The sequence below is a fragment of the Oncorhynchus tshawytscha genome, linkage group LG02 (genome assembly GCF_018296145.1).
Source record: "Oncorhynchus tshawytscha isolate Ot180627B linkage group LG02, Otsh_v2.0, whole genome shotgun sequence".
NCBI classification, from domain to species: Eukaryota; Metazoa; Chordata; class Actinopteri; order Salmoniformes; family Salmonidae; genus Oncorhynchus; species Oncorhynchus tshawytscha.
Genome location: NC_056430.1, coordinates 22,174,942 through 22,202,131, shown reverse-complemented (window position 1 = coordinate 22,202,131; position 27,190 = coordinate 22,174,942). Strand labels below are relative to the sequence as shown.

At 44.9% G+C, this 27,190-nt stretch overlaps 1 protein-coding gene across 1 annotated transcript in view; it reads right to left on the bottom strand.

Annotated features, from left to right (window-relative positions):
* Positions 1–27,190, bottom strand: part of dnah1 (dynein, axonemal, heavy chain 1) — a 64,117-nt gene that overhangs the window by 14,054 nt on the left and 22,873 nt on the right. The window contains exons 28-55 of the mRNA XM_042305073.1: positions 23,672–23,860; positions 21,697–21,802; positions 21,454–21,567; positions 21,186–21,335; positions 19,583–19,669; positions 19,307–19,493; positions 19,052–19,143; positions 18,781–18,935; positions 18,404–18,581; positions 18,104–18,298; positions 17,839–17,958; positions 17,434–17,697; positions 17,210–17,350; positions 16,914–17,074; positions 16,643–16,800; positions 16,301–16,552; positions 14,393–14,685; positions 14,068–14,298; positions 13,380–13,576; positions 13,158–13,293; positions 12,869–13,077; positions 9,102–9,273; positions 8,831–9,022; positions 8,554–8,664; positions 8,254–8,439; positions 7,938–8,129; positions 7,661–7,828; positions 7,343–7,534 (exon numbers count right to left, since the gene is read on the bottom strand). Of these exons, the coding sequence (XP_042161007.1) occupies positions 7,343–7,534; positions 7,661–7,828; positions 7,938–8,129; positions 8,254–8,439; positions 8,554–8,664; positions 8,831–9,022; positions 9,102–9,273; positions 12,869–13,077; positions 13,158–13,293; positions 13,380–13,576; positions 14,068–14,298; positions 14,393–14,685; positions 16,301–16,552; positions 16,643–16,800; positions 16,914–17,074; positions 17,210–17,350; positions 17,434–17,697; positions 17,839–17,958; positions 18,104–18,298; positions 18,404–18,581; positions 18,781–18,935; positions 19,052–19,143; positions 19,307–19,493; positions 19,583–19,669; positions 21,186–21,335; positions 21,454–21,567; positions 21,697–21,802; positions 23,672–23,860 (4,828 nt within the window). The remainder of the gene's footprint in view (positions 1–7,342; positions 7,535–7,660; positions 7,829–7,937; positions 8,130–8,253; positions 8,440–8,553; positions 8,665–8,830; positions 9,023–9,101; positions 9,274–12,868; positions 13,078–13,157; positions 13,294–13,379; positions 13,577–14,067; positions 14,299–14,392; positions 14,686–16,300; positions 16,553–16,642; positions 16,801–16,913; positions 17,075–17,209; positions 17,351–17,433; positions 17,698–17,838; positions 17,959–18,103; positions 18,299–18,403; positions 18,582–18,780; positions 18,936–19,051; positions 19,144–19,306; positions 19,494–19,582; positions 19,670–21,185; positions 21,336–21,453; positions 21,568–21,696; positions 21,803–23,671; positions 23,861–27,190) is intronic.

Sequence of the window (27,190 nt, the reverse complement as noted above, 5' to 3'; positions counted from 1 at the left end):
GATTCAAGACAAGGTTGTTTTTAATTGATCTCATTCTCAGTCCATGTAAAAGGCATATGCCATTTCAATCATTTTTGCACTATTAAAAAAAGAATGCTTAAGTCGGCAGCCATATAAAATGGCATAGAATTGCATGAAATGTGTTTATAACAGGCCAATTTTTTCCTATGTATGCAACCTCTGCAGGTACCTCTGCCTACTATACTGCTCTATGCCACTACACAAATATGATGATATGCATGCAATGTTTTATTATAAAGGCGATTCTTTTAATGTGTACCTCAGAGCTCCTCAGGTCACCCTCCTCTTGTGCTAACTTTTTGTTTCCGGCACCTCCCAATTTACAAATTAAGTACTGCTACTTTCTCTTGAACCATATGTTCTATCTACCAGAAAATCATGGACAACATGAACACAGATATAAAGGGAAAAATATATATATATATATATATATATACAGTTGAAGTCAGAAGTTTAGATACACTTAGGTTGGAGTCATTAAAACTCGTTTTTCAACCACTCCACAAGTTTGTTAAACTATAGTTTGGCAAGTCGGCTAGGAGATCTACTTTGTGCATGACACAAGTCATTTTTCCAACAATTGTTTAAAAACAGATTATTTCACATAATTCACTGTATCACAATTCCAGTGGGTCAGAAGTTAACATACACTAAGTTGAATGCGCCTTTTAAGAGCTTGGAAAATTCCAGAAAATGTCATGGCTTTAGAATAGAGGTCGGCCGATTATGATTTTTCAACGCCGATATCGATTATTGGGGGCCCAAAAAAGCCGCTACCGATTAATCGCCCAATATTTATAATAATGACAATTACAACAATACTGAATGAACACTTATTTTAACTTAATACATCAATAAAATCAATTTAGCCTCAAGTAAATAATGAAACATTTTCAATTTGGTTTAAATAATGCAAAAACTAAGTGTTGGAGAAGAAAGTAAAAGTGCAATATGTGCTAACGTTTCAGTTCCTTGCTCAGAACATGAGAACATATGAAAGCTGGTGGTTCCTTTTAACATGAGTCTTCAATATTCCCAGGTAAGAAGTTTTAGGTTGTAGTTATTATAGGAATTATAGGACTATTTCCCTCTATACCATTTGTATTTCATTAACCTTTGACTATTAGATGTTCTTATAGGCACTTTAGTATTGCCAGTGTAACAGTATAGCTTCCGTCCCTCTTCTCGCTCCTCCCTGGGCTCGAACCAACAACACAGCGACAACAGCCACCATCGAAGCAGCGTTACCCATGCAGAGCAAGGGGAACAACTACTAGAAGGCTCAGAGCGAGTGACGTTTGAAATGCTATTAGAGCGCGCTAACTAGCTAGCCATTTCACTTCGGTTACACCAGCCTAATCTCGGGATTTGATAGGCTTGAAGTCATAAACAGCGCAATGCTTGACACACAACAAAGAGCTGCTGGCAAAACGCACGAAAGTGCTGTTTGAATGAATGTTTACGCGCCTGCTTCTGCCTACCACCGCTCAGTCAGATACTTAGATACTTGTATGCTCAGTCAGATTATATGCAACGCAGGACACGCTAGATAATATCTAGTAATATCATCAACCATGTGTAGTTAACTAGTGATTATGATTGATTGTTTTTTATAAGATAAGTTTAATGCTAGCTAGCAACTTACCTTGGCTTACTGCATTCGCGTAACAGGCAGTCTCCTTGTGGAGTGCAACGAGACAGAGGCAGGTCGTTATTGCGTTGGACTAGTTAACTGTAAGGTTGCAAAATTGGATCCCCCGAGCTGACAAGGTGAAAATCTGTCGTCCTGCCCCTGAACGAGGCAGTTAACCCACCGTTCCTAGGCCGTCATTGAAAATAAGAATGTGTTCTTAACTGACTTGCCTAGTTAAATAAAGGTATATAAAAAAGTGTTTATATATACTTATTTTCCACCATAATTTGCAAATAAATTCATAAAAAATCCTACAATTGTGATTTTCTGGATTCTTTTTCTCATTTTGTCTGTCATAGTTGAAGTGAACCTATGATGAAAATTACAGGCCTCTCTCATCTTTTTAAGTGGGAGAACTTGCACAATTGGTGGCTGACTAAATAGTTTTTTTGCCCCACTGTATATATATTTAAAAAATCGTCAAATCGGCGCCCAAAAATACCGATTTCCGATTGTTATGAAAACTTGAAATCGGCCCTAATGAATCGGTCGACCTCTACTTTCGAAGCTTTGGAAAGGCTTATTGACATCATTTGAGTCAATTGGAGGTGTACCTGTGGATGTATTTCAAGGCCTACCTTCAAGCTCAGTGCCTCTTAGCTTGACATCATGGGAAAATCTAAATAAATCCACCAAGACCTCAGAAAAACCTCCACAAGTCTGATTCATCCTTGGGAGCAATTTCAAACACCTGATGGTACCATGTTCATCTGTACAAACAATGGTACGCAAGTATAAACACCATGGGACCACGCAGTTGTCATACCGCTCAGGAAGGAGACTCGTTCTGTCTCCTAGAGATGAACGAAAAGTGCAAATCAATCCCAGAACAACAGCAAAAGGCCTTGTGAAGATGCTGGAGGAAACAGGTACAAAAGTATCTATATCCACAATAAAACGAGTCCTATATCGATATAACCTGAAAGGCCACTCAGCAAGGAAGAAGCCACTGCTGAAAAACAGACATAAAAAAGCCAGACTACGGTTTGCAACTGCACATGGCAACAAAGATCTACTTTTTGGAGAAATGTCCTCTGGTCTGATGAAACAAATGTAGAACTGTTTGGCCATCACTCAATACCTAGGTTTACTTCCACTGTATTCATATCCTACCATACCTTTGTCTGTACATTATACCTTGAAGCTATTTTATCGCCCCCAGAAACCTCCTTTTACTCTCTGTTCCAGACGTTCTAGACGACCAATTCTCATAGCTTTTAGCCGTACACTTATCCTACTCCTCCCCTGTTCCTCTGGTGATGTAGAGGTGAATCCAGGCCCTGCAGTGCCTAGCTCCACTCCTATTCCCCAGGCACTCTCTTTTGATGACTTCTGTAACCGTAATAGCCTTGGTTTCATGCATGTTAACATTAGAAGCCTCCTCCCTAAGTTTGTTTTATTCACTGGTTTAGCACACTCTGCCAACCCGGATGTTCTAGCCGTGTCTGGATCCTGGCTTAGGAAGACCACCAAAAATGTGGACATTTTCATCCCTAACTACAACATTTTCAGACAAGATAGAACAGCCAAAGGGGGCGGCGGTGTTGCAATGTACTGCAAAGATAGCCTGCAGAGTTCTGTCCTACTATCCAGGTCTGTACCCAAACAATTTGAACTTCTACTTTTAAAAATCCACCTCTCTAAAAACAAGTCTCTCACCGTTGCCGCCTGCTATAGACCACCCTCTGCCCCCAGTTGTGCTCTGGACACCATATGTGAACTGATTGCCCCCCCATCTATCTTCAGAGCTCGTGCTGCTAGGCGACCTAAACTGGAACATGCTTAACACCCCAGCCATCCTACAATCTAAGCTTGATGCCCTCAATCTCACACAAATTATCAATGAACCTACCAGGTACCACCCAAAAGCCATAAACACGGGCACCCTCATAGATATCATCCTAACCAACTTGCCCTCTACATACACCTCTGCTGCTTTCAACCAAGATCTCAGCGATCGCTGCCTCATTGCCTGCATCCGTAATGGGTCAGCGGTCAAACGACCTCCACTCATCACTGTCAAACGCTCCCTGAAACACCTCAGCGAGCAGTCCTTTCTAATCGACCTGGCCGGGGTATCCTGGAAGGATATTGATCTCATCCCGTCAGTAGAGGATGCCTGTTTTTTTTATTTTTAAATGCCTTCCTCACCATCTTAAATAAGCATGCCACATTCAAGAAATTTAGAACCAGGAACAGATATAGCCCTTGATTCTCTCCAGACCTGACTGCCCTTAACCAACACAAAAACATGGCCTTCTGCATTAGTATCGAACAGCCCCCGTGATATGCAACTTTTCAGGGAAGCAAGAAACCAATATACACAGGCAGTTAGAAAAGCCAAGGCTAGCTTTTTCAAGCAGAAATTTGCTTCCTGCAACACAAACTCAAAAAAGTTCTGGGACACTGTAAAGTCCATGGATAATAAGAACACCTCCTCCCAGCTGCCCACTGCACTGAAGATAGGAAACACTTTCACCACAGATAAATCCACTATAATTGAGAATTTCAATAAGCATTTTTCTACGGCTGGCCATGCTTTCCACCCGGCTACCCCTACCCCGGTCAACAGCACTGCACCCCCCACAGCAACTCGCCCAAGCCTTCCCCATTTCTCCTTCTCCCAAAACCAGTCAGCTGATGTTCTGAAAGAGCTGCAAAATCTGGACCCCTACAAATCAGCCGGGCTAGACAATCTGGACCCTTTCTTTCTAAAATGATCTGCCGAAATTGTTGCCACCCCTATTACTAGCCTGTTCAACCTCTCTTTCGTACCGTCTGAGATTCCCAAAGATTGGAAAGCAGCTACGGTCATCCCCCTCTTCAAAGGGGAGGGGGACACTCTTGACCCAAACTGCTACAGACATATCTATCCTACCCTGCCTTTTCTACGGTCTTCGAAAGCCAAGTCAACAAACAGTTTACCGACCATTTCAAATTCCACCATACCTTCTCCGCTATACAATCTGGTTTCAGAGCTGGTCATGGGTGCACCTCAGCCACGCTCAAGGTCCTAAACGATATCTTAACCACCATCGATAAGAAACAATACTGTGCAGCCGTATTCATTGACCTGGCCAAGGCTTTCGACTCTGTCAATCACCACATCCTCATCGGCAGACTCGACAGCCTTGGTTTCTCAAATGATTGCCTCGCCTGGTTCACTAACTACTTCTCTGATAGAGTTCAGTGTGTCAAATCGGAGGGTCTGCTGTCCGGGCCTCTGGCAGTTTCTATGGTGGTGCCACAGGGTTCAATTCTTGGACCGACTCTCTTCTCTATATACATCCATGATGTCGCTCTTGCTGCTGGTGAGTCTCTGATCCACCTCTACGCAGACGACACCATTCTGTATACTTCTGGCCCTTCTTTGGACACTGTGTTAACAACTCTCCAGGCGAGCTTCAATGCCATACAACTCTCATTCCATGGCCTCCAATTGCTCTTAAATACAAGTAAAACTAAATGCATGCTCTTCAACCGATCGCTGCCTGCACCTGCCCGCCTGTCCAACATCACTAATCTGGACGGCTCTGACATAGAATATGTGGACAACTACAAATACCTAGGTGTCTGGTTAGACTGTAAACTCTCCTTCCAGACTCACATCAAACATCTCCAATCCAAAGTTAAATCTAGAATTGGCTTCCTATTTCGCAACAAAGCATCCTTCACTCATGCTGCCAAACATACCTTTGTAAAACTGACCATCCTACCAATCCTTGACTTCGGCGATGTTATTTACAAAATAGCCTCCAATACCCTACTCAATAAATTGGATGCAGTCTATTACAGTGCCATCCGTTTTGTCACCAAAGCCCCATATACTACCCACCACTGCGACCTGTATGCTCTCGTTGGCTGGCCCTCGCTTCATACTTCACGCCAAACCCACTGGCTCCAGGTCATCTACAAAACTCTGCTTGGTAAAGTCCCCCCTTATCTCAGCTCACTGGTCACCATAGCAGCACCCACCTGTAGCACGCGCTCCAGCAGTTATATCTCTCTGGTCACCCCCAAAACCAATTCTACCTTTGACCGCCTCTCCTTCCAGTTCTCTGCTGCCAATGACTGGAACAAACTACAAACATCTCTGAAACTGGAAACACTTATCTCCCTCACTAGATTTAAGCACCAGCTGTCAGAGCAGCTCACAGATTACTGCACCTGTACATAGCCCATCTATAATTTAGCCCAAACAACTACCTCTTTCCCTACTGTATTTATTTATTTTGCTCCTTTGCACCCCATTATTTCTATCTCTACTTTGCACATTCTTCCACTGCAAATCAACCATTCCAGTGTTTTACTTGCTACATTGTATTTACTTCAATACCATGGCCTTTTTTTTGCCTTTACCTCCCTTATCTCACCTCACTTGCTCACATTGTATATAGATGTATTTTTCTACTGTATTATTGACTGTGTTTTTTACTCCATGTGTAACTCTGTGTTGTTGTATGTGTCGAACTGCTTTGCTTTATCTTGGCCAGGTCACAATTGTAAATGAGAACTTGTTCTCAACTTGCCTAACTGGTGAAATAAATAAATAAAAATAATGACCATCGTTATGTTAGGAGGAAAAAGGGGGAAGCTTGCAAGTCGAAGAACACCATCCCAACCGTGAAGAACGGGAGTGGCAGCATCATGTTGTGGGAGTGCTTTGCTGCAAGAGGGACTGGTGCACTTCACAAAATAGATGGCATCATGAGGTAGGAAAATTATGTGGACATATTGAAGCAACATCTCAAGACATCAGCCAGGAAGTTAAAGCTTTGTTGCAAATGAGTCTTCCAAATGGACAATGACCCCAAGCACGCTTCCAAAGTTGTGGCAAAATGGCTTAAGGACAACAAAGTCAAGGTATTGGAGTGGCCATCACAAAGCCCTTACCTCGATCCTATAGAAAATGTGTGGGCAGAACTGAAAAAGCATGTGCGAGCAAACCTACAAACATGACTCAGATACACCAGCTCTGTCTGGAGGAATGGGCCAAAATTAACCCAATTTATTGTGGGAAACTTGTGGAAGGCTACCTGAAATGTTTGACCCAATTTAAACAATTTAAAGGCAATGCTACCAAATACTATTTGAGTGTATGTAAACTTCTGACCCACTGGGAATGTGATGAAAGAAATAAAAGCTGAAATAAATTATTCTCTCTACTATTATTCTGACATTTCACATTCTTAAAATTAAGTGGTGATCCTAACTGACCTAAAACGGAATTTTTACTCGGATTAAATGTCAGGAATTGTGACTAAGATGTATGTAAACTTCCAACTTCAACTGTATATTAATCAAGTTTAAATTACCCAAATTTACACAGATTACCAAAATGACCCGTTAATACCCCAGATTTTTTTTAAATCTGGTAATTTTTATAAATTCTTTGCAACCCTGTGTATGGTCTGGCCTCTATATCCTTTTAGATTTGTCCTGCACCTGCCAAGCCAGCGCAAATATGTGTGTTGTTATCAGTGAGCTTTCAATCAATCAATCAATTCAATGTATTTATAAAACCATTTTTACATCAGCAGATGTCACAAAGTGCTATACAGAAACCCAGTCTAAAACCGCAAACAGCAAGCAATGCAGAAGCTTTGTCCCCATCGCTCTCTCTCTGACCTTGTCTGCGCGGACCAGGCGGTTCTCACACAGCTGGCACTTGTTGTCCAGCTCGTCTCTCTTGGCCAGACAGTCATGGTACTTGGCCTGCAGCGTTGCGATGCCCTCTTCCACCTGTGCCAGCTTCTCATTGGCATCGTCCAGGATGAGCTGGGTCACAGCCAGGTCCTCCTGGGCCTCCTGCAGAGCTTTCTGCATGAGCACGCACACACAGGAATGAAAGATACACACATCAACAATCACACAAATAGTGCATATGCAGATGCAATAGTCTTGTTGTACAAGAGAGGGCAGCATTTAAAGCAAATATATTCATACTCTTTTAGGCTCCACACCCTTGGCCACAAAGTGGTACACGTGCATGGCTCGCACCCACTGGCAGATGGAGGTGCAGGCCTTGGACACCTTGGCAATGTTGGCTGGCTGGAACTCTTCATTATCAATGTAGGGTTGTACTAATTTGATCACGGAGTCTGGGATATTTTCCTACAGAGGAGATCGGTGCCAAAATGATTCCAGTCAAAAAGCTCCTCTTACACTGAAAGAAAGTAAAACGCTTTGTTTGGGATAACATGTCCTCAGGACATTGACATACTTTGTCAAATTTGAAGAGGCCCTCTAGGAACTTCCCAGGGTCCTGCAGAAGGCTCTTGCCAGGCTCCCAGTAGTCGTCCACCTTGGTGCCTGGCTTCTCTCCGGCCACCTTCTTAGGCTTGATGGACCTCATGATGCAAACAGCCTCTATCACCAGTTTCACCCCATGGGGCGGGCGCTGCATGGCCCTCACCTGGAGAGACCCAGCCCCAGTCATACAGTACAACAGCCCTCATACAGTACAGAGCAATCTAGGAAAACAACAAGCCAAAAGTACAAGTACAACCATAAACCATTACAGGGCAAAATAATGTCACCTCAACAACGTCGTTCTTGTTGAGAGACTTGAGGCTGGTGAGGGCGGCGTCTAGAGCTGGCAGCGCTTCATCCAGGTCTTTCTGGGCGTCTTCAGCGATGGCACCGGCCACACATGCTTTCTGTGAGGCTTTGGCTTCCTCTGCCTGCACCGCCGTACGGGTCTCCTCTGCAACCACAGTGTCTACCTGTCAACACACACACGCACACAAAGAGTAACATGCATAACACATGTGCTATATAAAGGACACAGCATGTACAGGCATTTGGAGAGCCTGATGAGGCTTCCTGGTCTAATTTACCTTGATCTTCTCCATGGTGATCACTGTGTCCTTGGCAGCTTCCTCCAGCAGAGGCCTCATCATCTCCAGCTCCTCCTGCATCTTACTCACATCCTCTGCTGTCCTCAATAGCTATAGACACACACAGGCACACAGTAAAATCACACGGTTAAACGCAGACCCATATGAACACAGACACACATTTAAAGCATACAAAATACACTTGAAGCAAAAGACACAGAAGAGAAGATGACCTCTTAGATACAAAAATTGTGGCATTGAGGGTCCCTCCTCTCACCTTGTCCAGGCCAGTCTTCATGCGCTGCCGGGCACTGTGCAGCTCCTGTTTCTTGCGGCCGATGAGAGAGGAGAAGATTGCGAGTAGCTCCAGATAGCTCTTGGGCGTGACATAGTTATATCTGGACAGCTCAGCCAGGTACTGCGCACATTTCCTGGCTACCATCTGGTGGATCTCCACACACATCATAATCTAGACAGGGACACAACAGTGGTGAGGGGAGGCTGGCAGGAGACAAGAACACAAACAAACACTCTCTGTTTCTCCTCACCAGGCCTTTCATTGCGGTGGGGCTGGCTTCCAGCTCTGGCAGCTCGTAGAGGAAAGAGGCAGCCACAGACTGGAGGGCCTCCTCTGGCCAGGCACTGAACCAGTCTATAGTGCAGCAGGTCACCAGAGACGGGAACTGTCTGAGCCGCGCACGGAACACCTCCCCTATAGGACTAGACATGGGGAGAGGAGGAAAAGAGGCAGGGAGGAGGGGCGTGGTGGGGAACGGAGAGGTGGAGAGAAGATAGGTGAGGACAGGAGAGTGAGGGAAGAGATGGAGGTGAGGTAAAAAAAAAAAAAAGAAGGTGGAGAGAGGTAAAGAGAAATTAGTAGAGGTTCAAGTCATAAGCTGATCTCTTTACTGTACCTTTCAGATGCTGTGAGTGAGCAGTTCAGTTCAAGTTTTGTCACATGCACAAGAACAGTGAAATGCTTACCTTGCCAGCTCTTCCCAACAGTGCAGTAGTATAACTAATATAAATATAACTATAAATAATAAAGAAAACATGACAAATATCAAATAAGAGAGGAAGCTATTGTCACGACTTCCACCGAAGGTGGCTCCACTGTCTGTTCGGGCGGCGCTCGGTGGTCATCGTCGCCGGTCTACTAGCTGCCACCGATCCCCTTTTCATTTTCTGTTTGTTATGTCTTATTGGTTGCACCTGTTTCTTGTTTGAGTTTTGGTTCAGAACTATTTAAGCCTTTTAGGCCCGCCTGCTTTTGTGCGGGCTTGTTCTCTGTTAGTCTAGGTTGGTTGTGTGTTATGTTCACTGACTGTTTGGTGCCCAGTTTTGGGTTGGACATATTTGTTTACGCCTGTTGTTTTTGGCGTTACTTTTGGATACCGTAATAAAGTTTGGTTTCCCTCTTTTCCTTCACTCTGCTCTCTGCGCTTGACTCCGCACCCACCACTCCTGGCTGTGTGACAGCTATTCACAGGGTCAGTGCAAGTACCAAAATGTACAATGTGCAGGGATACTGGAGAATATGAAGTAGATATGTACAGTACCAGTCAAAAGTTTGGTGCGGCTGGCTTCCGGGTTGGATGCGCGCTGTGTTAAGAAGCAGTGCGGCTAGGTTGGGTTGTGTATCGGAGGACGCATGACTTTCAACATGCAGAGATTATGCGTTCACCTACCAAAAATCTCTAAAATTTAGACTCATCAGACCAAAGGACAGATTTCCACCGGTCTAATGTCCATTGCTTGTCTTTCTTGGCCAATAAAGTGTTGTCTTGTTATTGGTGTCCTTTAGTAGTGGTTTCTTTGCAGCAATTAGACCATGAAGGCCTGTTTCACACAGTCTCCTCTGAACAGTTGATGCTGAGATGTGTCTGTTACTTAAACTCTGTGAAGCATTTATTTGGGCTACAATTTCTGAGGCTGGTAACTCTAATGAACCTATCCTTTGCAGCAGAGGTAACTCTTGGTCTTTCTTTCATGTGCCGGTTCTCATGAGAGCTAGTTTCATCATAGTGCTTGATGGTTTTTATGGCTGCACTTAAAGAAACTTTCAAAGTTCTTGGAATTTTCCGTATTGACTGACCTTCATGTCTTAAAGTTATAATGGATTGTCGTTTCTCTTTGCATATTTGAGCAGTCCTTACACCTTGTCACAACACAACTGATTGGCTCAAACGCATAAAGAAATTCCACAAATTAACTTTTAACAAAGCACACATGTTAATTGAAATGCATTCCAAGTGACTACCTCATGAACCTGGTTGAGAGAATGCCAAGAGTGTGCAAAGCTTTCATCAAGGTAAAGGGTGGCTACTTTGAAGAATCTCAAATATAAAATATATTTTTATTTGTTTAACACTTTTTTGGTTACTACATGATTCCATATGTGTTATTTCATAGTTTTTAATGTCTTCACTATTACTGTACAAAGTAGAAAATAGTAAAAAGAAAGAAAAACCCTGGACTGAGTAGGTGTGTCCAAACTTTTGACTGGTACTGTGCATGAAGGCGGGGATTAGGAGAAAGTGACCGGTAGAAGGATTAATAATAGTAAACAGTATGGCAGCAGCAAAAGCAGTGGGTGGGTGTGTGCATGGTGGTGTGTGTGTGCAACAGTGACAGTGTAGGCGTGATAGGCAGATATACAGTGCATTCGGAAAGTATTCAGACCCTTTGACTTTTCCCACATTTTGTTACGTTACAGCCTTATTCTAAAATTGATAAAATAAAATACAATTCCACATCAATCTACACACAATACCCCATAATGACAAAGCATAAACAGGTTTTTAGACATTTTTGCAAATGTTTTAAAAATAAAAAACGGAAATACCTTATTTACCTATATATTCAGACCCTTTGCTATGAGACTCAAAATTGAGCTCAGGTGCATCCTGTTTCCATTAATCATCCTTGAGATGTTTCTACAACTTAATTGGAGTCCACCTGTGGTAAATTCAATTGATTGGACATGATTTGGAAAGGCACATACTTGTCTATATAAGGTCCCACAGTTGACAGTGCATGTCAGAGCAAAAACCAAGCCATGAGGTTGAAGGAATTGTCAGTAGAACTCCGAGACAGGATTGTGTCGAGGAACAGATCTGGGGAAGGGTACCAAAGCATTACTGCAGCATTGATGGTCCCCAAGAACACAGTGGTCTCCATCATTCTTAAACGGAAGACGTTTGGAACCACCAAGAGTGAGCAATCGGTGGAGAAGGGCCTTGGTCAGTGAGGTGACCAAACTGAGCAATCGGTGGAGAAGGGCCTTGGTCAGGGAGGTGACCAAGAACCCGATGGTCACTCTGACAGAGCTCCAGAGTTCCTCTGTGGAGATGGGATAACCTTCCAGAAAGATAACCATCTCTGCAGCACTCCATCAATCAGGCCTCATGGTAAAGTGGCCAGATGGATGCCACTCCTCAGTAGTAGGCACGATAACCCGCTTGCAGTTTGCCAAGAGTCACTTAAAGGACTCTGACCATGAGAAACAAGATTCTCTGATCTGATGAAACCAAGATGGAAATCTTTGGCCTGAATGTCAAACGTCACGTCTGGAAGAAACCTGGCCACATCCTTACGGTGAAGCACGGTGGTGGCAGCATCATGCTGTGGGGATGTTTTTCAGCGGCAGGGACTGGGAGACTGGTCAGGATCAAGGGAAAGATGAACGAAGCAAAGAACAGAGAGATCCTCGATAGAAATCTGCTCCAGAGCGCACAGGACCTCAGACTGGGGCAAAGGTTCACCTTCCCACAGGACAATAACCCTAAGCACACAGCCACGACAACGCAGCAGTGGCTTCGGGACAAGTCTATGAATGTCCTCGAGTGTCCCAGCCAGTGTCCGTACTTAAACCCAATCGAACATCTCTGGAGAAACGTGAAAATAGCTGTGCAGCGGCATTCCCCATCCAACCTGACAGAGCTTGAGAGGATCTGCAGACAAGAATGGGAAAAACTCCCCAAATACAGGTGTGCCTAGCTTGTAGCGTTATTCCTAAGAAGACTCAAGGCTGTAATCGCTGCAAAAGGTGCTTCAACAATGTACTGAGTAAAGGGTTTGAATACTTATGTAAATGTGATATTTTGTTTTTCTATTTGTAAGAAATTAGAAAAATGTCCATTTTTGGGGGGGGGGTTGTCATTACATGGTATTGTGTGTAGATTGATGAGGAAAAAATTTAATCTAATTCATTATAGAATAAGGCTGTAATGTAACAAAATGTGGAAAAAGTCGACGGGTCTGAATACTTTCCGAAAGCACTGTACATGTATGGATACAGTGCCATGAGTCTGACCTCATGCAGAGCACGGTGTGGATGTTACTGCGGACTCTTTTTATGTAGGCAGTCATGAGGTTGGCTTTGGTGGGCTGCTGGCCTAGGTCCTGCACCACAGGCTTCATAGCGGTCAGGATGCGCTCCTGCTCGTCCACCGCATAGAGGTTGGGCACGTCACCAGAGTTCAGGATGTTATTCACATCCTCCAAGAACGACTCGCTCTTGATCTGAGGTAAAACACACAGGGTTAGAGGGCATGTCGATAAGTGGGTATGTGTAAGTGCTGACACTGTGAAAAAGTACTCACCTGTGTGTCTACAAACAGAAAGGTGATCTGTACATTCTGCAGGCCAGCCTTCAGCATGATGCTCTTGAGGTCTTCCCTCCACTCTGTGTGGCCGTAGTTCTTAGCGAGCTCAATCTGGAAACACTCATAGTCTGACCTGAGGTGTAAATCAACATATTAACACCATATTATCACAGTAACATTCTTTCAGATGTTTAATAAAATAGAAGGTATGAGCCTCACATGTGCGTGGCCAGCTTGGTGAGTGACTGGCGCCCGCTGCCCCCGACCCCCAGGAGGAGGGCGTTTCCCAGGGGCTGGCGCAGGATGCGGCTGATGCGGCACACATGCTGGATGGCATCCATGAAGAGCACCAGCTTCATCTTGGTGGTGCTGATCTGGTTGTAGTCATCCATGTACTCCTCCATGACTCTGGCCAGCTGTGGGAGTCACAAGACAGTATTGGGATGAAAAACACCCATAAATCTCATTACTACCCTAGTAGTGTCACCAAACATTTTTATGGAAGTCTTTTAAAGGGTAATACCGCCACTTTTCAACCTCATATTCATCATCTCCCATACCAAACCAGTGTCTACATATGTGAAAACAGCGTGATTCTATGATCTGTGGTTAAGAAGATAAGATAAGAAAAAAGTGATTTTCAAAAAGTGCAACGAGTTTCTAGTCCAAGGAAGGGTATTTTCTTGCTCCCCACATCACAGCAAATCTCATAGTGTTTGAAAAACACTGTTTTTAAAATTCTTTAACTTTTGATGAAGCCATCGGGTAGAACTTTGTAACGTTATATTTTTGTAGAAATGTGCTGTTTTCACATATTGTATGTTTGCACTGGTATTGTTCTGAAGATAATGAAAACAAGGTTGAAAAGTGGTGGAGTTGCCCTTTAAGTTTAGCAGTGAAGTCTTACCTTCTCCCTGTCCTCAATGAGCTGGTAGGCTTTGTTGTCAGCTCCGGGGATCATGAAGTCTCCAAACAGGACCGGCTGGCAGGGCACAGCATCCTCAAAGCTGCAGCCAAACTCCTCAATGCGGGCCTGTAGGAGCTTATCAAACCAGTCACGGTCCTCAGCACTCACCAGCCGGTCCTGGAACACCCGGCAGCTTTCATGGTACCACAACTGCAGCAAGTGCATCTTGTCCTGAGAATCAAAACAAGCAGCACATCCTCCGTTTGAAGAGCCTTTCAGGGTTTCTATACTGTATGATCTCATGTTTGAGCCGTCAGTCATTTACCTCTATCTTGGTAGCCTCTGCCATCAGGATGCCCTGGAAGACCTTGGAAAGGTCCCTAAGATTGAATGTGTAGTGGGATTTGGCTGGTGTGGGAAGGAGCTGGGAAGTGATGGTGGCGTAGACACGGATAGTGGCGTCCACCAGAGGCCCGTTCAGAGGCTGGATCTCTGGAACAGGTCCTGAGGGAAAAGAGGGGTAAGGGAGACGGGTTGGATATAAAATTAGCAAAGACATATGGAGAACTTTACTTTTTGTGTGAGTAAAAGACCAGTAACAATTTAATAGTTTAGAATTTCATCAACATCTACTCGTATTAATAATCTACATAAATTACTAAACTCAGCAAAAAAAGAAACGTCCTCTCACTGTCAACTGCGTTTATTTCCAGTAAACTTAACGTGTAAATATTTGTATGAACATAACATGATTCAACAACTGAGACATAAATTGAAACAGTTCCACAGACTAGTGACTAACAGAAATTGAATAAAGTGTCCATGAGCACCTGCAAGTTCCCGGACATTTCTGGAGGGAATGGCCCTAGCCCTCACCCTCGATTCTAACAGGTCTCAGACATGATCAATGGGATTGAGAGCCGGGCTCTTTGCTGGCCATGGCTGAACACTGACATTCCTGTCTTGCAGGAAATCACGCACAGAACGAGCAGTATGGCTGGTGGCATTGTCATGCTGGAGGATCATGTCAGGATGAGCCTGCAGGAAGGGTACCACATGAGGGAGTAGGATGTCTTTCCTGTAACGCACAACATTGAGATTGCCTGCAATGACAACATGCTCAGTCCGATGACGCTGTGATACACCGCCCCAGATCATGACGGACCCTCCACCTCCAAATCGACCCTGCTCCAGAGTACAGGCCTCGGTGTAAAGGCCATTCCTTCGACGATAAAGGCGAATCCAACCATCACCCCTGGTGAGACAAAACTGCGACTCGTCAGTGAAGAGCACTTTTTGCCAGTCCTGTCTGGTCCAGAGACGGTGGGTTTGTGCCCATAGGCGACGTTGTTACCAGTGATGTCTGGTGACAACCTTACAACAGCCTTACCGTCTGGTGAGGAACAGCCTTACCGCCTATTGCGGACAGTCTGAGCACTGATGGAGGGATTGTGCGTTCCTGGTGTAACTCGGGCAATTGTCATGCTGTACCTGTCATCCTGTACCTGTCCCGCAGGTGTGATGTTCAGATGTACCGATCCTGTGCAGGTGTTGTTACACGTGGTCTGCCACTGCGAGGACGATCAGCTGTCCGTCCTGTCTCCATGTAGTGCTGTCTTAGGCGTCTCACAGACATTGTGACATTGCCCTGGCCACAGACATGGCTATTTATTGACCTGGCCACATCTGCATTCCTCATGCCTCCTTGCAGCATGTCTAAGACACGTTCACGCAGATGAGCAGGGACCCGGGGTATCTTTCTTTTGGTGTTTTTCAGAGTCAGTAGAAAGGTCTCTTTAGAGTCCTATGTTTTCATAACTGTGACCTTAATTGCCTACTATCTGTAAGCTGTTAGTGTCTTAACGACCATTCCACAGGTGCATGTTTATTAATTGTTTATGGTTCTTTGAATAAGCATGGGAAACAGTGTTTAAAGTCTTTACAATGAAGATCTGTGAAATTATTTGGATTTTTACGAATTATCTTTGAAAGACAGGGTCCTGAAAAGGGGACGTTTCTTTTTTGCTGAGTTTAAAATAATGATGCATGGTAACATATTTCTAGAGCGTCAGTCTTGTCTTTCTCTCTCTCCTTCTTCTGTCTCTCTGTCTCCCTCTCTGACTTACTCCCTGGTTCCTTTTTACTTATATTTCCATCTGTAAGAAAGCAACAAATATATTAGAAAGGATTGGAGCAACTTAACAAACTACCTCCTCAATGTGATTGGTGCCTCAACCATACCTAGCCACCCTCAACCCTTCATCAAAATGAACATCAGTTGGATACATTTTCGGCAGTAAGGCCGTCTCACCCATCCAGTTGCCCAGGATAGTAGAGAAGATCTTCTTCTTGCTGGCATCCTCCATCTCAGTGAAGGAGAGGAAGTTAAAATGGCGTGTGAAACGCTGGGTTATGGGGTTCCTGCCCCCTCCTGGGGGTCCCATAGCGCACGCAAAGTTGATGTCTACCAGGTGTTTAAAAGTGCCTGCAGGGCAAAGCAGAGTTCAATGTGGTGGCCTTCACAGAGCCATGGGAGCTAGATGTGCAGACTCAGCTTTGGAGGAAGGGTCCTCACCTATCTGCTTCCTGTCATACCAGCCTCCATGGTCCATCCACTGGCGGAGAAGCTCAATGGGGGGCTGGGCCCCATAGGTCTCCAGAATGGGCATGTTCAGGTCATCAATGAAGAAGATAAAATACTTCCCCAGGGGAGGCCCAAACACACCCTTACGCCTGACAAATACATGCTTTGGTTAGAGAGGTCAGTATATAAAGGAATGAGAATGCCTTTAGACATTACAGCACAGATCATACAGTACAAAGAGAGATGTTGGTAAAAGGCTTACCTCTTGTCCAGTTTGCTATCAATATAATCCTGTGTCTGGTTGGCTGAAGTGCGAGCAGAGAACATAAGGAAGTGTGTAATGTACTCAGCAGGCATGTTCTTCAGCAGCTTGTCAGACATGGTCAGGGTCTTTCCTGTGCCGGTCGGTCCAATGCACAGCACCTGGTCAACACAGAGCCTCTGACTAAGAACAACTCTACTCACAGAAAGACTCCTCCATTACACTCACAAAAGCTTTCACCAGGAATGATACACTGATAATACACTATTTATGAGTGGTTATTGGGCGGCACTTACAGGCTTCTTGTTAGACAGCAGCATATCCATCAGGAAGGAAATGCGGACTGTGTCTGGTGTGGGTACGATGATGTCAGAGTAGCTGGTCTCTGGCGTGATGACCACATTCTGGGCAGATTTCATCCAACTGACCCAGTGCACCTACACAACAGGATGTATGTCACTTGTATGGCCCTTTATGTTTCTAAAGGTATTTCCAGAATGTTTGCTTTTCAAATGCTCACCTTCCTCCCTCTGTCCTCCTCCTCTTCGTCTCCCATGTTGCTGATTCCTGCATCATCAAGCTGGTAGTCATACACCAGGCCTTCCTCTGGAAAACACAACTCAACCTTCTCCTCTGCCATCTTGGCCCTGAGCCAAGCACTGAAGCGCTGGCAGCTGGGGGCGTCCCCTGTGGCTCCCACACTCCACACCAGAGAGAAGATGAACCAGGGCTCAATCAGCTCCTTTAACCGGTCAAGCTTCTCCTGCAGAAGAGGCCTCTCCCCCTGGCCAAACACACAGTACATGACAGACTAGTCATCAAGAGATGAACATCTCCATCACCTCAGCTGATCACTCATCCCCTTTGTCTCCTGATGGTGGGTATATTGTGTGGGTGTTTGTGGCATGGAGTGGTGTTCACTGACCTCTCGATGGATGAAGGGTTGGAAGAAACAGTCCAGCAGTTTGAGCAGACTGCATGTGAGGTTGCTGTCCATGGAGAAGATTACCTCTTTCACAGACTTCCTTACAAACGTGATGGAATCCTAGAGACACACAGACTCAATTTCCCCTGAGGCCCAACAGAACAAGGCCTGACACAGCCAGACACTCACAACGACTAACTTATGATACAGTTGTAAAGTGGAATAAACATTAGTAAAATGCCTGTTGAGCGGCCCTTTGTGTTACCTGGAGAAACCTGATGAAGAGGGAATTGAGCTGGTCTGTGTAGGGCCTCAGGGGTTCGGGGACCGTCCTCAGCCAGCACTCAGTGAAGGGCATGAGGCCCAGGATGCTAGGCTCTAGGTACACCATCCCACAACGAGACACTGTGGCCGGGGACGCCACCGCCAGGTCCTGCACCTCAAACATCATCGTCTGCACCTGGAGGAGGATACACACATGTATTCTGAATGTGCATAACTGGTATGAGGTGTGGAACAAAATGAGAGAGGGAAAACTGACAGAAGAGATGTAAAGGTTTCTCACGTCTGTGAGCTTGATGATCTCTCCAGAGCTCAGGCAGAGTTTTTTATTGTCATCCAGCACAGTGTTCATGTTCTCGATCCACACAGCGTCCACTGGCCCATCAAACATGTACCACTTCTTCTCCTCGTCCATGGAGGACGACCCCCCACGGATCAGAGAGGACAGGATACCATCCGACCTGAAGGGAGACACACAGAGGGAGAAGAGGCATGAGTGTGTGTGCATGGATGTGTGAGAGTGTTCAGGATATTCAATATGCTATCTACTGTAGGTGTGTTTGTAATGTACCAGGTGTTTAAGTGTTTATGTACTGTATGTGCCCAAATCTACATATGGTATGCGATGGTCTGTTATGGGCACATGGAGCAATTACTCACCATTCATGTGTCAACAGGTCAAACTCCCCGTAGAGCTGTCCCATGGTAATGGACTTGGGGTTGAGGACATAGGTCTGTACAGCCTCATAAACACCACCACTCACAGAGACCTGGCCCTGCAGAGCCGTCATCGCTTTCCCTAGGATCTCATAACACTGACACACAATCCAAGCCAATGGCAATATATTACATTCATTTGTAATACCAGAATCATCTTCAAATACATATATTATGTGCTGCTGGTAAAGAGAGGTCTTTGGGGAATGCAGACCTTGGTTTTTCCGGAGCCGGACGGTCCCACCAACATCAGTCCATGCCTCACAACAGTAGTCTCATATAGCTGAATGCACTTGGTGATGTATCCTGCATTTACACATGGGAAATTAAACCATGTTAAAAATATATATTATTTCCCTCCTAATTTATACCTATATTCTAATCTCAATAGCACAGTATCACTAATAAGCAGATATAATGTAGGTTAGACAGTACAAAAACAAGCTGTGTGTCCCCATAGAGTACGAACCATCCACATCCTTGAGGTTCTTCTTGGCACACACATTGCGAATGGACTTCTCCAGGGTGCCGTAGTCGATGGGCTCCTCCCGTATCTTGGGGAAGAGATCGGACACAATGCCGTTGAAAAGCTTGAGGTCATCTTGGAGGAACTTGGGGACGTTGACGTCTCGTATGGCCCGTAGACAGATCAGTTCCTGGAAGTTAGAGGTGGGAGACAGGCCGATTACATCAGGTTATTGATAACCTGGTCAGTGTATTTAGGCATATAAAGTGTTGTTCTAACCTCATTCATATCTTGATTCTCCCTCTTCAAGTTTCCAGCAGCAGAGATCACGGTCTTCACAGCTCTCATACCAAAGTCATAGTGATCCTGCACACATATACATCAGTCAAACTTTATTGTGGAGAAATTACAAGATTATGTTAATAATACTGTTATTGCATCAAATGGTTGTTTTATGCAACAAAATAGGGTTCTTAAAACTCATCATACTGATAAAATGTACTCTGATTAGATTCTTAACAATATTTGAATGTTTATATCATTCCCAATGAAGGATCATTTTATGTTAAGTTAAAAGGCTCAATGAACCAACAGATGGTCATTTACAATGGTAGTTGTCAACGGTGGGTGTAGCTGGTGCATGGAAGTCAGGCGCAGGAGAGCAGAGATGAGTGAACACGAAGTACTTTACTGAGGCAAATAGTAAGACCAGAACGCAACAGCGTCACCATCACCAAATGCCCAAAACAAGTAAGGCAGCACACAGTACCACAAACAAAGTACAAAGTACCAGCTGCCACAAAACACAGGTATACATAAAACCTGGCGCTAACCAGCCGGAACGTGCCTCGACAATAAACAATACCCCACACAGACATGGAGGGAACAGAGGGCTAAATACACAGTAATTATGAGGAGATGTAAACCAGGTGTACAGGTAAACAAGACAAAACAAATGGAAAATTAAAGGTGGAGCGGCGATGGCTAGAAGACCGGTGACGTCGCCCGCCGAACGCTGCCCGAACAAGGAGAGGGACCGATTTTGGCGCAAGTCGTGACAGTAGTATACTAGTGCAAGGACGATTTTTCCCCCTATAAGTTTGGGTTGGGTTGGGTTGGGTTGGGTTGGGCCTTATTTGTTTTCTACATTAATGTTTTAAACCTTGTAATTTTCTATTAGGTTGAGAAAAATCTGGAGAAATTACATGATTATGTTAATAATACTGTTATTGCATCAAATGGTTGTTTTATGCAACAAAATAGGGTTCTTAGAACTCTATTGTGTCTGTGTGAACTGAGAGGAGCTTCTGAGATTTAACTCTAACAACTGATTTATGATGGTCTTGTCCTCTCTCGGAACCCGCATTCCATAGAATGTATTGTTGTTTATGTGCTGGGTGGTACCAGGGTGGAGATGGCTCCGGTATGGATAATGATGAGAGGAACTTTGTTTTGGGAGTCAGACCCTGGTTTCTACACAATGAGAACAGTCTTTACAGCAGATATAGTCTGCTGTAAATTATTAGTATCTTTCATACAAATCCTAACTTTGTGACCCATTCCATACATCTGTTGTTTGTCATGAACATTCAGGGCATGTAACTTTGCTATAAAATGCTGTGGCTCAAATCCGCTCGTTGGGCTGTCAACGAATGTCGTTGACCAGCTTCATTATTGCAATAATTTATTGATGTTATTAATACATTTTGAATAAAGTAATACCCTGATTGATGACTGACCTTGTCTCTACTCATTATTGATTATAATTTCCACGACAACTTTCACAAAGAAATACAGCACTGTATATAAAGCTTGACCCTCAATATGGCATGATGCGGGTATGGGTACTGGAGCAAAGATTCTATGTAGACTAGGGTACCACCTGGGAGCTGAGCTGCTCGGAGGACAGTTTGAAGGTGGTGGTGATCTTCTTGGAGAGGACTTTAGCATCGCTGAAGCCAAAGGAGTAGAGAGAGATCTCAGCGATCATAGCATAATCAGGGACCATCATAGCAACAGGACGGAACAGAGCCTTAAGACAAACAGATAGAAAAAGAATGTGTTACAGTCACACCTCAGTGCTTTGTTTTTACAATACCCTGCCAGGGATGTGACCTTTTAAATGTTTTTGGGCAATTTTATGTAGCTACCTTTAGGTTATCTGGTAGTTCAGTGCGGCCGGCGTAACCAGGGTTCATGGTGATGAAAACAGCACAAGACGCAACAAGAGGGATCTCTTGCCCCTCAAACACAAATCGCTCCGCCTGAGAGACACAAACACACACAAACAAACGCACGCACAGACATACAAATCTGTAATATTTTCATGTGTGTATGTACTTTTGACTGTGTACATGTTGTCTATGACTGTGTTTGTGTATGTTTTTGTTCACCCTCTGATGCTGGGCCTTATTGATGGTGGCGATTTGTTGGGCCACCACTGACAGCACCTCCACATCAATGCGGTTAAACTCATCAAAACATGCCCAGGCTCCAGAACTACAGGAGATAAAGTAGATCACAGTAGCCCCACAAAAAAAATTAAATACATTCAACAGGATATACAATGCATTTGGAAAGTATTCAGACCCCTTCCTTTTTCCCACATTTTGTTCCGTTACAGTCTTATTCTAAAATGGATTGTATTTATTGTATTTTTTCTTCATCATTCTACACACAATAACCCATAATAACAAAGCATAAACAGGTTTTTAGACGTTTTTGCAAATGTATTAAAAATAAAAAACAGAAACCTTATTTATATAAGTATTCAGACCCTTTGCTATGAGACTCGAAAGTGAGCTCAGCTGCATCCTGTTTCCATTGATCCATCCTTGAGATGTTTGTACAAATTGTTTGCAGTCCACCTGCTGTAAATTCAATTGATTAGACATGATTTGGAAAGGCACACACCTGTCTATATAAGGTCCCACAGTTGACAGTGCATGTCAGAGCAAAAACCAAGCCATGAGGTCGAAGGAACTGTCCGTAGAGCTCCGAGACAGGATTGTGTCGAGTCATCTGGGGAAGGGTACCAAAACATTTCTACAGCATTGAAGGTTCCCAATAACACAGTGGCCTCCATCATTCAATTTGTTTTCTATATTATAGTTTTTTTCTCTTTTGTTATTTTTCATTCATTATTATTATTTTAACCCTTTTTCTCCCCAATTTGTAGTTAAAGTCTTGTCCCATCGCTGCATCTCCAGTACAGACTTGGGAGAACACGGATCTGTAGCGATGCCTCTAGCACTGCGATGCAGTGCCTTTGACCGCTGCGCCACTCGGCCTCCATCATTTTTAAATGAAAGAAGTTTGGAAACATCAAGACTCTTCCTAGAGCTGGCCGTCCAGCCAAACTGTGCAATCAGGGGGGAAGGGCCTTGGTCGGAGAGGTGAACAAGAATCTGATGGTCACTCTGACAGAGCTCCAGAGTTCCTCTGTGGAGATGGGATAACCTTCCAGAAAGATAACCATCTCTGCAGCACTCCATCAATCAGGCCTTCATGGTAGAGTGGCCAGATGGATGCCACTCCTCAGTAGTAGGCACGACGGTCCGCTTGCAGTTTGCCAATAGGCCCCTAAAGGACTCTGACCATGAGAAACAAGATTCTCTGATCTGATGAAACCCAGATGGAACTCTTTGGCCTGAATGCCAAACGTCACGTCTGGAAGAAACATGGCCACATCCGTACGGTGAAGCACGGTGGTGGCAGCATCATGCTGTGGGGATGGTTTTCAGCGGCAGGGAGTGGGAGACTGGTGAGGATCAAGGGAAAGATGAACGAAGCAAAGAACAAAGAGATCCTCGATAGAAATCTGCTCCAGAGCGCACAGGACCTCAGACTGGGGCGAAGGTTCACCTTCCCACAGGACAATAACCCTAAGCACACAGTGCATGAGTGGCTTCGGGACAAGTCTATGATTGTCCTTGAGTGGCCCAGACAGGGCCCGGACTTGAACCCAATCGAACATCTCTGGAGAAAAGTGAAAATAGCTGTGAAGCTGCACTCCCCATCCAACCTGACAGAGCTTGAGAGGATCTGCAGACAAGAATGGGAAAAAACTCCCCAAATACAGGTGCCAAGACGGTAGCGTTATACCCAAGAAGACTCAAGGCTGTAATCGCTGCCAAAGGTGCTTCAACAATGTACTGAGTAAAGGGTCTGAATATTTATGGAAATGTAATATTTCAGTGTTTTGTTTTTAATAAATGTGCTAAAAATTGCTTTGTCATTATGGGGTCTTGTGTGTAGATTGATGAGGAAAAAAATACAATTGAATTAATTTTAGAATAAGGCTTGTGTTCTTTTGTAGCACATACAATTTATATTTATACCAGTTTGGTGTTTTATATAAGGACTAACCTGGCCAGTCCCTTGAGGAACTTGCCCATGGCGATGAAGTCCAGCTGATCCGAGCAGTTGAAGACTACAGTCTGGATAGCCAGGGCTTTCCCCAAGTCTTTAGTGGTCTCTGTCTTCCCTGTTCCTGCAGGACCCGCAGGGGCCCCTCCGAACTTCAGGTGCAGTGCCCCTGTCAGGGTCAGGTAGCATCTGAGAGGGGGAGGGAGCAAGGGGTGAGACCATAGACTCACAAACCCTAAATCCTTTATCGAACAGCCATGTGCAAGTATATCAGTCCCCAGTGTTTTCATCAACTGGTTTTAGCTTATTGTAGCCTGCCTGCTGCTAGCTTCACTGACAAACACTGGGATGGAATTTTATCTCCTGCTAGCTATAGATTTTGGGCACTGCACTTATAAACAGTGTGTAGCTTGTCACTTATTTACGATAGTTTAACAGCTTGCTGATAAGTTGTAGACATGTTCCCAGCAGCCAGTCTGTATTTCAGCATGTTTCCAAAGCACCAATTGCTAAGTTGTAACAATGGGGTGGGGCAGATAAATGCACAGCTCAGCCTCAGACTCGATACTGTACAGACTCTGCTTCATTAAAAATCATTCATTGAGATAAAATAATGTTACTAAAATAGCAAGGTAACTAGCTAGTGTAACAGTATAACTTTAGACCGTCCCTTCGCCCATACCCGGGCGCGAACCAGGGACCCTCTGCACATATCAACAACAGTCTCCCACGAAGCATCGCTACCCATTGCTCCACAAAAGCCACAACCCTTGCAGAGCAAGGGGGACCACTACTTCAAGGTCTCAGAGCAAGTGACGTCACCGATTGAAACGCTATTTAGCGCGCACCACCGCTGACTAGCTAGCCGTTTCACATCCGTTACACTAGCTTGCGTATAGAAGCATCAGTGCATTTTACAGTAACTAGCTAGCTTGCTTATAGAAGGAGAATTGCATTTAGTGTTGCACTAGCTGGTTGGTTAGCTTCCCTTTCTTTCATATAAGTCAGTGACTGGCTCAGGCTCAGCTAGCAAGGTAATCAACACCTGCGATTACTGTATGCCTCGCTGTATGTCTCTCTCAAATGTCAATATGCCTTGTATACTGTTGTTCAGGTTGGTTTATCATTGTTTTAGTTTACAATGGACCACCTCCCACACATGCGGTGACCTCACCCATTACAACCAGCATGTCCAGAGATACAACCTCTCTTATCATCACCCAGTGCCTGGGCTTACCTCCGCTGTACCCGCACCCCACCATACCCCTGTCTGCGCATTATGCCCTGAATATATTCTACCATGCTCAGAAATCTGCTCCTTTTATTCTTGTCCCCAACGCTCTAGGCGACCAGTTTTGATAGCCTTTAGCCGCACCCTCATACTACTCCTCCTCTGTTCAGCGGGTGATGTGGAGGTAAACCCAGGCCCTGCATGTCCCCAGGCACCCTCATTTGTTGACTTCTGTTATCGAAAAAGCCTTGGTTTCATGCATGTCAACATCAGAAGCCTCCTCCCTAAGTTTGTTTTACTCACTGCTTTAGCACACTCTGCTAACCCTGATGTCCTTGCCGTGTCTGAATCCTGGCTCAGGAAGGCCACCAAAAATGTGGAGATTTCCATACCCAACTATAACATTTTCCGTCAAGATAGAACTGCCAAAGGGGGAGGAGTTGCAGTCTACTACAGAGATAGCCTGCAAAGTAATGTCATACTTTCCAGGTCCATACCCAAACAGTTCGAACTACTAATTTAAAAAATGACTCTCTCCAGAAATAAGTCTCTCACTGTTGCCGCCTGCTACCGACCCCCCTCAGCTCCCAGCTGTGCCCTGGACACCATCTGTGAATTGATCGCCCCCCATCTAGCTTCAGAGTTTGTCCTGTTAGGTGAGCTAAACTGGGATATGCTTAACACCCCGGCAGTCCTACAATCTAAGCTAGATGCCCTCAATCTCACACAAATCATCAAGGAACCCACCAGGTACAACCCTAAATCTGTAAACAAGGGCACCCTCATAGACGTCATCCTGACCAACTGGCCCTCCAAATACACCTCCGCTGTCTTCAACCAGGATCTCAGCGATCACTGCCTCATTGCCTGTATCCACTACGGATCCGCAGTCAAACGACCACCCCTCATCACTGTCAAACGCTCCCTAAAACACTTCTGTGAGCAGGCCTTTCTAATCGACCTGGCCCGGGTATCCTGGAAGGATATTAACCTCATCCCGTCAGTTGAGGATGCCTGGTCATTCTTTAAAAGTAACTTCCTCACCATTTTAGATAAGCATGCTCCATTCAGAAAATGCAGAACCAAGAACAGATCTAGCCCTTGGTTCACTCCAGACCTGACTGCCTTCGACCAGCACAAAAACATCCTGTAGCGGACTGCAATAGCATCAAATAGTCCCCGAGATATGCAAATATTCAGCGAAGTCAGGAACCAATACACGCAGTCAGTCAGGAAAGCAAAGGCCATCTTCTTCCGGCAGAAATTTGCATCCTGTATCTCTAACTCCAAAAGGTTCTGGGACACTGTAAAGTCCATGGAGAACAAGAGCACCTCCTCCCACCTGCCCACTGCACTGAGGCTAGGTAACACGGTCACCACCGATAAATCCATGATTATCGAAAACTTCAACAAGCATTTCTCAACGGCTGGCCATGCCTTCCTCCTGGCTACTCCAACCTTGGCCAACAGCTCCGCAGATGTTCTGAAAGCGCTGCAAAACCTGGACCCGTACAAATCAGCTGGGCTTGACAATCTGAACCCTCTATTTCTGAAACTATCCGCCGCCATTGTCGCAACACCTATTACCAGCCTGTTCAACCTCTCTTTCATATCGTCTGAGATCCCCAAGGATTGGAAAGCTGCCGCAGTCATCCCCCCCTTCAAAGGGGGAGACACCCTGGACCCAAACTGTTACAGACCTATATCCATCCTGCCCTGCCTATCTAAGGTCTTCGAAAGCCAAGTCAACAAACAGGTCACTGACCATCTCGAATCCCACCGTACCTTCTCCTCTGTGCAATCTGGTTTCCGAGCCGGTCACGGGTGCACCTCAGCCACGCTCAAGGTACTAAACGATATCATAACCGCCATCGATAAAAGACAGTACTGTGCAGCCGTCTTCATCGACCTTGCCAAGGCTTTCGACTGTCAATTACCGCATTCTTATCGGCAGACTCAGTAGACTCTGTTTTTCTAATGACTGCCTTGCCTGGTTCACAAACTACTTTGCAGACAGAGTTCAGTGTGTCAAATCGGAGGGCATGCTGTCCGGTCCTCTGGCAGTCCCTATGGGGGTGCCACAGGGTTCAATTCTCGGGCCGACTCTTTTCTCTGTATATATCAATGATGTTGCTCTTGCTGCGGGCGATTCCCTGATCCACCTCTACGCAGACGACACCATTCTGTATACTTCCGGCCCGTCCTTGGACACTGTGCTATTTAACCTCCAAACGAGCTTCAATGCCATACAACACTCCTTCCGTGGCCTCCAACTGCTCTTAAACGCT